Raw genomic sequence first — 10,887 nt, 5'->3', positions numbered from 1 at the left:
AAATTTTAAATGACAAAATTTGTTATTAAATCAATAAAAAAAAGGTCATGCCAAACTTTTGTTATTTGCTTAACATGATGTCTAAAAAACATGATAATTAAAAATTTTAATTTAAAAAATTTAGTGGCTAAATTAAAAATATTTTATAGTTAGATAACTAAAACAGGAACATGCTCATAATTGAATTACCAGTTATATAGTTTATAATGACCATGTCATCCAGCTATTAATTAAATAGTTTACCCAATTTACCAGAAAAATAGAAAACAGAAATTAAAGAAATGGAAAGAAAGAAGGCGTCGGAGAGAGCAAGAAAACAATAAATGAGAAAGAGAAAATAATAAATATAAAATAGGTATAAGAACTTATTTGGCCCTCCAATTTTATTAAAAAGTTATTTTGGCTATTCATTAAAATTTTTCTCTTTTAGTCTTTAAATTTGCATTTTGTTAGATTATCCCAAAATTAATGTCTTTTAACTTGCTTGATGTAGATTGTCACGTGAATAACACGTCAGTATTCAATTAATTTTAAAATTTTTAAAAATATTTAAAAAATATTTTGTATAAAATCTATACTTTTTAAATAATTTTAATAATTTTTAATTTTTAAAAATAAATTTTATATATTTAAAAAAATTTAAATTAAAAAAAAGGATGTTGACATGTTAGGCACACGACAATGCACGTGTATATCACGTTAACAAAGTTACAAAATGTTAACATTTCCATTTATTTTTAGGTGATTTGACAAAAATACAAATTTAAGAGCTAAAAAATAAATAGAACAATAAAATTACTCTATAAAATTTGAGGACCAAATAATACATTATGCCTTAAAAAAAAGAAGAAGAAGTGGCATAAAATTTTAAAAAAAATCATAAAAAATAAATGCACTAATCGACAACGTTTAATGAACTTTTCGTAATAAATTAAAATTTAGTAGTTAAAACATAAACTTAACCAAACATAATTTAGCCTGAGAAAGCACTCAAATCCTAATAATTTAAAAGGTAAACTAATCAAATCCGTAAACCTTCAAATTCCCATGTTCCGAAAGATAAAATATAAGAAACACAACAACAATAAAACCATTAAAAAGTTGTGATCATGTCCACCAAGACTATGCCACCACTTCTAATTTCCGAACCCATTTTCCGGTATCTTTGAAAAACTTAAATAAGCATGCATGCTTTCCTTCAACATATTTTCAACAAATTTCACTTTGAACTGCATTTGCTTAGCCAGGTTATACGTAGCTGCTCACTTACGCAATATATGCTTGTCGAGTTCATCAACCGGCACATCTCCCATCTCTTTGACTGCAGCGGAGACAAAGAGTAGAGTATTTTGATATGCATCGTCTGTAGGTTTACCACGTTTGTCTTCGATTTTGTTAGCAATAGATTTCAGGTAATCTGGAATATTACCTTCAGCACTGTCTTTCGCATCTTTTAAGCCTGGGAAGTTTGAAAATCCCACGTTGCAATTGTCCTTGTTAAAAAGTTCCTTTTCTAAATCTTCCATATCCTTATCACCAGACCCTTTACCGCTTTGCAGGCTTACTTGGAATTGATCAACAGCAGCCTTGTTAGTTGCACTTGCTTCCCCAAAAGGCCATGGAAAAGCCTTAGAAAACTAAAACAACAATAGAACAAGCGTCAAGAAATCAGAGTAAACATTATATGTGCAGTCATTACTTGTGGTGCAAGGTAGCAACTATCGTACCTCCTCTTCTAGGGTCTCCAAGCTAATGCCCTGAAATTTAAGAGCAACAAATAAATGATTGAGATGGACAGCAGTCAACAAAGATAAGTCTAAAGCTTATGGCGTGTGCGTTGATACATGAGAATACATTATTTTGTATAGAGAATGCTGTAACCAGTGTTGTGTTACGTGTCTTCAATTTTGATGGAAGACCACAAGTTCTATTAGCTGTTTACTTTATATGAAACTTATATACATATTTTGCAATATTTATGTTCAGCAAGTAGTGCTTAAGTTGTGATGAAAGGACCTATTTATAATCATTCCGATAAGGGGTAACACATTATATCCATGACAAGAATTTTGCATACCTTAGTAAGGAATGTTTCTGCAAGCTTAGCTGTTTTCTCTGAGTCCTGAAAAACCCAAATTTAAAAGTTAGGATAAAAGGTAAAATTTTAGGATTGTTACATTGAAACATGGATCTTAATATATAGGAGGATATGAAACAATTCAATGAAATCATTCCATCAAACAAACTAACTAACGGTACCTTTACTCGCTCTTTATCTAATTTCTTAATGTCCTTTTCTATTTTTTCCAATCCCGGAAGTGCCTTCATCTTCATCTCATCAGCATTCATAAACTGCGTTGCCTTGAGTAGTTCCTCGTTCTGCATCGCCTTGATATCCATCTTTATGTTGTCCAGGTCAGACCGAGCAGGCCATTTGCTTAAGATTTGGTTGAGGGTTAGGCCTATTGGTTGAGAGAGAAATGAAATATCGTATTGGATCACAGAACCCAACAACCATATATAAGATTTCATGCCTGCAAATTGGTCCTTCATATACCAAATTTACATAGGTCAAACAATAGTTAAGAACCTAAAGCAAAGATACTAATAGCGATAATATGAATTAAGATGAAGTACTAGGAACAGAGTTGTTTAGATTTACATTCTTTATCCGTCGATGAACTCTATCCCTCAAATTTTTTAGTACTTTCAGAACAGATCTCTCCTTGAAAAGTTCTTTTACAGGGACATCTTTTCCCTTTGGTTCAGTTCCACGCCTTCTCTTGGTGCTTCTTCCTCTTTCCTTTTCTTTGGGAGCTTTCCGTTTCCTTTGCCTCCTTCTGGTCATCCCGTTCTTGTCATCGGGGTCTTCCCAAATGTCACTCTCTTGCCCAGACTCTTTACCACTATTCAGACTTCCTTGGAATTGATCAACAGCTGTCTCGTTAGTTGCACTTGATTCCCCAAAAAGCCATGGAAAATCCTTAGAAAACTAAAATAACAACAAAAATAGAACAAGTTCGTGTCAAGAATTCAGAGTAGGCAGTATATATGCAGTCTTAACTTGTGGTGCAAGGCAGCAACTATCGTACTTCATTTTCTAGGGTCTCCAAGCTAATGTCCTGAAATTTAAGAGCCACAAATAAATGATCAAGATGGAGAGCAGTCAACAAGGACAAGTGAAAAGCTTATGACGTGAGCATTGATACATGAGAACACGTTATTTTGTTTAAAGAATGATTGTAGTCAAATCCCAAATATATTAGATATTGGCACCAATATTGGGTTAGCTGTACAGGTCAAATGTTGTGTTACTTGTCTTCAATTTTGATGGAAGACCATAAGTTCTATTAAATGTTTAACTTTTATGAAACTTATATTCAGCAATATTTATGTTCAGCAAGAAATGAACAAGTTTTTTGTGGATAATTAACAGAGAAACTGAAATTTTATGAAGTTACAGTTCTATTTATAATCATTCTGATAAGAGGTAACACATTATATCCATGACAAGAATTTTGCATACCTTAGTAAGGAAGGTTTCTGCAAGCTTAGCTGTTTTTGCTGAGTCCTGAAAAACCAAGTTTAAAAGTTAGGATAAAAGGTAAAATTTGAGGATTGTTACATTGAAACATGGATCTTAATATATAGGAGGATATGAAACAATTCAATGAAATCATTCCATCAAACAAACAAACTAACGGTACCTTTACTCGCTCTTCATCTAATTTCTTAATGTCCTTTTCTATTTTTTCCAATCCCGGAAGTGCCTCCATCTTCATCTCATCAGCATTCGTAGACTGCTTTGCCTTGAGCCGTTCGTCGTCCTCCATCGCCTTGATATCCATCTTTATGTTGTCCAGGTCAGACCGAGCGGGCCATTTGCTTAAGATTTGGTTGAGGGTTTGGCCTATTGGTTGATAGAGAAATGAAATTTGGTATTGGATCACAAAACCCAACAACCATATATAAGATTTCATGCCTGCAAATTGGTCCTTCATATACCAAATTTACACAGGTTAAACAATAGTTGAGAACCTAAAGCACAAATACTAATAGCAATAATATGAATTAAGATGAAGTACTAGGAACATAGTTGTTTAGATTTACGTTCTTTATCCGTCGATTAACTCTATCCCTCAAATTTTTTAATACTTGTGGAACAGATTTCTTCTTGATAAGTTCTTTTACAGGGTCTTCTTTTCCCTTTCGTTCGGTTCCATGCCCGCTCTTGTTATCATGGTCTTCCCCAGTAACACACTCCGATTCCTCTGCAGAATCGTCCCCGGCGCTGTTGATGGGCAAGAGTGAACCATATATATCATCCTTCTCCTCACTCAGCATCTCTCAGGAATCTGGTTATATTTTTGACACCAACAAGGTAACAAGTTAATAACTGCAGTAAGATTTTTGAATAAGGAAACTCGGATCAGGTCATTTAATGGATCGGAAACATCAATTTTGGCATTCAACGATGATTCAACGGCATCATCTTCTTTCAAACAATCACATGAATAAACGAACAAACCATAAAATAAGAAACTAACGAACCAGTAACAAAAATCAAAACATGAACGCACAATTTCCTCGAGAAATTAAAGCAAGTTTGCAAATCGAAAGCAACATATATGATATACAATCACTAATTATTACTCACTTGTGTCAGCAGAGAAGAAGATATGGCAGCTGAAGAAGAAAGTGAAAGTAAAAGCAAAAGCATTTCATTTTGGGATTTAATAACAATGCAGGAAGGAGGCCTTCTCTACCATGCGCGCGAGAAGCCAACTGAAAGGCTATGTAATTTAATTTCTTAAACCGGAGCGCGTTCATTATATCTTATACAAAGGTATTATTCATAAATATATTTTACAGTTTACCCATGCCTTTAAAGGAAGTAAAATATAAGCTTAAGTTTACCTAGTAGCCATCCAACTATTAGTATATTTCTTTTTTAGTCACCTAATTATAAAAAGTTACAAAATAATTAATCAATTATTCAATTTTATCTTTTTTTGTTACTGGTTGGCTAATAGTTACAGCTTTTAAAATTGACATAATAACAATTTTAACCCTAAACATTTATACATGTCTGTCGAAACTATTTTTTTGAAAACAAAAAATTTTAGGTTGCCGACTTTAAAAAATAAAAATTGGGAGTCGCCACCAATCTTTTATTAAGGTGTGATTGGGTCACCTAAAACGACTTTGGTCTACGAATTTTAGAAAAACGGGTCCGGAAGTCGGTTACGTATGAGGAAGGATTAGTACCCTCATTACGCCCAAAAATTGGTACCTAGTTAATTAATTAATGTCTTAAGGTCGAAAATTTTAAAAATATAATCTTTAAAAACTTAAAACGTTGCATATTAAGACCCTTTTCAATTCAGAGAAGCAAAAATGACACACCCAATACGTTAGGGCACAACATTCTAATTTCTCCCAAAATGAATTAGGTCAGAATATTTATACAATAAAACTTTAAAAGAACATCCACTCATCCAAGATTTAAGAAATCACACCCAATACGTTAGGGTACGATCCCTTTAGAATCCCAAACTCGGAATATTTCCTTTACTTTAAAAGAACATCCACTTATCTAAGATTTAAGAAATCACACCAAATACGTTAGAGCACAATTCCTTTAGAATCTCAAACTCGGAATATTTCCTTCATGATTTTTTAAAAAAAAATCTTCATTTCGAGAAATTAATGCGTCACATCCAATACGTTAGGACACAACGTGTTGAATTCCCAATAATGAGTTTTTATTTTTTTTGATTGAAGAGAAATGCTCGATTGTCAGATTTAACGAAGAAAATCGGAACCCAATACGTTAGGGCTCAATTCCCTTGAAAATCCTAAATACGAACATTATCTCAATTTTAAAAAATTTCTATCTTTAAATTTGAGTAAAAAAATGATGTAACGTGATTTTATACATACAAATGCTATAATAATAATAACAATAATAAATACATCATCGACATAAAAATAATATAAGCAAATGAATAAACGAAATAATAAAAAAAGGTAATCCATGACATGCAAAATATTAAATGTAAACACAATTATACAATGGATGGGATAGCAAACAAATAAATAAGGATCAAAAGACGTATAATATACACATGAAAATTATGAAGATTAAAAATATACATATAATTTACAAATAAAATTTTGGGTTATAGAATTTATATATAAATACAATACATAATATACTTATGCAAATAAAGAAAAAATATAATTATACGTACATATATAAAATAATAAAAATAGGTATATTTTAAAAAAGAAAAAGTGAGTATTTAATCATTAAAAAAAACGTAAATATATACATATAAATATGAAAATATTCATTAAAAAAATATAGGAAAATATTCGTTTTAAAAAATATATATACATGTACATATAAAAGGAATATACATAGATAAAAAAATTAAATAATGAGTACATTATCAAAATTAATTTTAAAAAAATAAATATACATATATATACATATATAAATGTGAGAAAAATATAAGTTAAAAATATGTGCATAAAATATACATGTATAGATTTTAAAAAAATAAAAATAAAAAATGATTACGTTATTAATTAATAAAATAAATGAAAAGAACAAAAAAAGAAAAGAAAAACTAAATTGAATTGCAATAAAAAAACTGGGGTAAATCTGTAAATAAATAAAAGTAAAAGGATTAATTTGAACGTGCGAATTACATAGAGAGGCTGGAAGGGAAATTTTCCCTTCTCCTCTAAAACGACGCCGTTCAACTTAGACCCAATTGAAATAAAAATAAATAAAAGGGTAAATTAAGAAAAAAAAGACTTAATTACAAAAACATTAAAAGGCGGAGGGGCTAAATAAAATTTGCAGTGGTATCACCTTCTCCCCTTTTTTAAAATCATAAAGAAGTAAAAAAATAATCGAAATAAAAAAAATAGTAAGCCACCTTTAAAAAAACTGCCAATCGTTCTCTTTTTTATTCCTCTTCCCCTTTTCTCTCATTTTTTTTTTCAATGAAGGGAGAGGCCTCTATTTATAGTTGAGCCTCCCTAAATCCAACGGTACAGATCAATTACATCAACGGCTGAGATTAAAGGATATCTACAAATTAAATCTCTAAGATTACAAAATCATATATTCGAAGATTGCATATCATATCTAAGATTATATATCATATCTAAGATTGCATATCATATCTAAGATTGCATATATCATATCTAAGATTGCATATCATATCTAGGATTGCATATCATATCTAAGATTGCATATCCTCAAAAATTATGTTTCCATATGTGAGCCCGGGCTAAAATTGGGTATTACAGCTGCCCCTCTTTGCTCGTTGTCGTGTAACTGGAACGGAGCAAAGACTTTAAAAATGCCTAATTTTGCTCGGTCTTGCTGGAACATGAAACATCTTCAAAAGTATCTACAAATTAAATCTCTAAGATTACAAAATCATATATTCTAAGATTGCATATCATATCTAAGATTGCATATATCATATCTAAGATTGCATATCATATCTAGGATTGCATATCATATCTAAGATTGCATATCCTCAAAAATTATGTTTCCATATGTGAGCCCGGGCTAAAATTGGGTATTACAGCTGCCCCTCTTTGCTCGTTGTCGTGTAACAGGAACGGAGCAAAGACTTTAAAAATACCCAATTTTGCTCGGTCTTGCTGGAACATGAAACATCTTCAGAAGTATAGGAATTAGTGCCATCTTCAGTCTGCCTCACTGCAACTTCAGGAGGATAAGACTTGCTTATTTAGTCTGCTTCACTGCAACTTCAGGGAGATAAGACTAGATGCGATCTGCTCTCTGCAACTTCAAAGAGATAAGATCTAATGTTTTAATCCGCTCCACTGTAACTTCAGAGAGATAGGATTATCAGCTTTAATCTGCTCCACTGCAACTTCAGGGAGATAAGACTTGCCATCTTCAGTCTGCCCCACTGCAACTTCAGGAGGATAAGACTTGCTTATTTAGTCTGCTCCACTGCAACTTCAGGGAGATAAGATTTGATGCGATCTGCTCTCTGCAACTTCAGAGAGATAAGATCTAAGGTTTTAATCCGCACCACTGCAACTTTAGGGAGATAGGATTATCGGCTTTAATCTGCTCCACTGCAACTTCAGGGAGATAAAACTTGCCATCTTCAGTCTGCCCCACTGCAACTTGAGGAGGATAAGACTTGCTTACTTAGTCTGCTCCACTGCAACTTCAGGGAGATAAGACTAGATGCGATCTGCTCTCTGCAACTTCAGAGAGATAAGATCTAAGGTTCTAATCCACTCCACTACAACTTCAGGGAGATAGGATCTACAATCTTCAACCTTCTCCACTGCTGCTGAGGGAGACAAGGCTTGGTGGCTTAAATCTGCTTCCCACTATCTTGGAAAGATAAGATCCGCCGTCTTCGATCTGCTCCACTACTGCTTAGGGAGATAAGATCTACAATCTTCAACCTTCTCCGCTGCTGCTGAGGGAGACAAGGCTTGGTGGCTTAAATCTGCTTCCCACTATCTTGGAAAGATAAGATCCGCCGTCTTCGATCTGCTCCACTACTGCTTAGGGAGATAAGATCTACAATCTTCAACCTTCTCCGCTGCTGCTCAGGGAGACAAGGCTTGGTGGCTTAAATCTGCTTCCCACTATCTTGGAAAGATAAGATTCACCGTCTTCGATCTGCTCCACTGTCAATGCAGGAAGGCAAGATCTGCTCTTTCACTGATCTGTTCTCTGTGGAACATGACCTGTATAATGAACCTAACTATGCCTAATGATTAGGATGGCATGATCAAAATGCATCAAATGCTCCTAACTAGACATGTGTGAATTTTGCATGAATGTGAAATTTATTTTTCCGAGAATGATCCCTCTTAGGTTGTCATTACTCGAAGTTTATTAAGGCTTTGTAACTGACGTGCTACAACGCCTTCTTGCTTCACTGGCTTTTCTGAAGAAACATTTAGCTAGGCTGCCCCCCACTGTGAACCTCCAAGTTTAATCCATTGGGATGCAAAATTTGTACCCTCTTTCTTCTACTGTGACCCAAAGGTAAAAATATCTGGCCTTTTCTCAATCCTCTGCTATCACAATTCGAAGATACAGAATGCGAAACTCTTTGGTTTCCTACACCATTCCTAGGGTGCATATCAAATGATCACGCACAAATGAAGGATTCTCTTCTCCAAGGAAACCCCTTCTTATTGTTTGGTGATTTAAACTTTGTCACCCATCTGACATCCTGTCATTTTGTTTGATCAATGTTTTTGACAACTAAATCCAAAGAGATAGTCTTCATTTAGACTCTTCCTTCTCAGATTTCCAATCTTTAAACTTGGTGCGTTCTAAACAATAGTCCTGTTTCAGGCTCATGTATTATTTAGAAATTTCTAGAGTAATATGCAAAACTTCCTTCGTGAAAGTTTTATTAGTCCATTAATCATTATTCTTGCAAAAAGGGTATAACAATAGATGAGAATACAATTGGTTCTGAGCATAGCTCGAAAGAAATAGATTATCAAAAATAGTAAACAAGGATAGCAAAGAAATTATTTGGGAATGTGTATCTTGGAAAAGAATGAAGTATTCCAAGAATAAAAAATTCAGTATGAATATTGGGTGCCCCAGATATCGCAGCTTGAACTTCTCTGTACAAACTTTTTAAAGATCCTTCTGAGTTTGACATGTGTTTAGGGGGTCCACAGTACTTTGCCAATGCCCTAAGATGTTGCCTACCTTTTCCTGATAATTCAGGTATAACAAGATCACTACATGCCCCAATCTGGTTAAACTTTGAGTTGATTTAATCACCTCGTGCCCCATTCTGATCAATATTTGAGCCGCCCTTTTCGGGTTTTCAACTCAAATCCCCTTTGGTCTCAAAGTGCCCTTTGCGGGTTTTCACTTTGGCCTCTCCATTTTCTTTTCTTTTTTTCTTTCACTTTTATTTTTTGTTTTTTTATTTTTTTGTTTTTGTTTTTTTGTTTTTTTTGAATCTGAACTCATAGGATTAGACAAGTCCTCGTTATCCCTTTCGATCAGAACCAATGTAAGATCTTCTTTGTAATCAGATTTCTTTCATAGAGCCTTTTGGGGCAAAATTTAACTATGACAAAAACTTTGGATCTTCCTCTTCAATTAGGATGAAATCCAACAACGGAGAAATGGCAACTTGACTTCGACAGGCTAAACCATGATGAGCAAAAGGAGAAGGCATTGCCCCGACAAAGAATTCTAAATGCATCGTTCATGATGTTAATCTTGAACATACTGTAAATTCTTGATATCGTATTGTTGTTCCGATTACAATGTCGGTGCTTACTTAAGCATATCCTAATATGACCATATGAAGACATCTTTGAACTCTTTGAAGTAACTCAACAAGGTCATGCTTCATTTCTTCGGTTATGCACGCTATCTTAAAGTCATAATCTCCATTGTCCCCTCATGAAGTAAGATTTCATTCCTGTTCTATCATCCTCAGCAAGTCTGAAAATAGGCTATAATCTGTGTTATCTTTAAAGTCATGAGATCCCTCTAAACACAAATCCCACTCAAAAGGAACTTCTGAGTCCGTAACAGCATCACTCATGTCATTGATATCTAGGGACCCACAGTAAATACCAAAAAATATACAAAAGAATGTATGAATAATCATTTGTACAATTATGGATGAATAAAAGAATAATATGGAAGAAGATCCGAAAGAATGAAAGTATAATTATTCGAAAAGAATATTGGCTTAAAAAAATGAATGCAAAGATGTATTTTATTAGAATAACGACGTTCAGACATGAGCCTATTTCATAGAGGAATTCTTATTGCCTCTAGGCTGAAGGCAACAAGTGTGTTTTGAACATTACTCTGAG

The 10,887-nt window shown here is 33.4% G+C and overlaps 1 protein-coding gene across 2 annotated transcripts; it reads right to left on the bottom strand.

Annotated features, from left to right (window-relative positions):
* Positions 1–908: 908 nt before the first annotated feature.
* On the bottom strand, positions 909–4,855 carry LOC107899227 (uncharacterized). 2 transcript variants are annotated; one of them, XM_016824879.1, is made up of 11 exons: positions 4,658–4,806; positions 4,111–4,355; positions 3,708–3,995; positions 3,527–3,571; positions 3,093–3,122; positions 2,663–2,992; positions 2,260–2,547; positions 2,078–2,122; positions 1,728–1,757; positions 1,430–1,637; positions 909–1,321 (listed from the first exon to the last, which is right to left on the bottom strand). In XM_016824879.1, the coding sequence occupies exons 2-11, from the start codon at positions 4,342–4,344 to the stop codon at positions 1,263–1,265; spliced, it is 1,557 nt and encodes a 518-aa protein (XP_016680368.1). In that variant the 5' UTR covers positions 4,345–4,355; positions 4,658–4,806; the 3' UTR covers positions 909–1,262. The 2 variants fall into 2 exon arrangements, with proteins under 2 accessions (XP_016680368.1, XP_016680367.1); XM_016824878.2 differs by having other exon boundaries at positions 909–1,637; positions 4,658–4,855.
* Between the last annotated feature and the right edge of the window lie 6,032 nt (positions 4,856–10,887).

Source organism: Gossypium hirsutum, chromosome D04 (genome assembly GCF_007990345.1).
Source record: "Gossypium hirsutum isolate 1008001.06 chromosome D04, Gossypium_hirsutum_v2.1, whole genome shotgun sequence".
In the NCBI taxonomy this organism is placed as follows: domain Eukaryota; kingdom Viridiplantae; phylum Streptophyta; class Magnoliopsida; order Malvales; family Malvaceae; genus Gossypium; species Gossypium hirsutum.
Note: the sequence above shows the minus strand (reverse complement) of the source record. Positions and strands in the feature narration are given on the sequence as shown.

Bases quoted from the DNA above. Each gene is read 5' to 3' on its own strand.
- LOC107899227 (XM_016824878.2), bottom strand. From the start codon at position 4,344: ATGCTGAGTGAGGAGAAGGATGATATATATGGTTCACTCTTGCCCATC. The intron at 2,123-2,259 runs GTACCGTTAGTT...TGGGTTTTTCAG, and splicing joins TAGATAAAGAGCGAGTAAAG to GACTCAGAGAAAACAGCTAA. The intron at 1,638-1,727 runs GTACGATAGTTG...TTGTTGTTTTAG, and splicing joins TGGAGACCCTAGAAGAGGAG to TTTTCTAAGGCTTTTCCATG.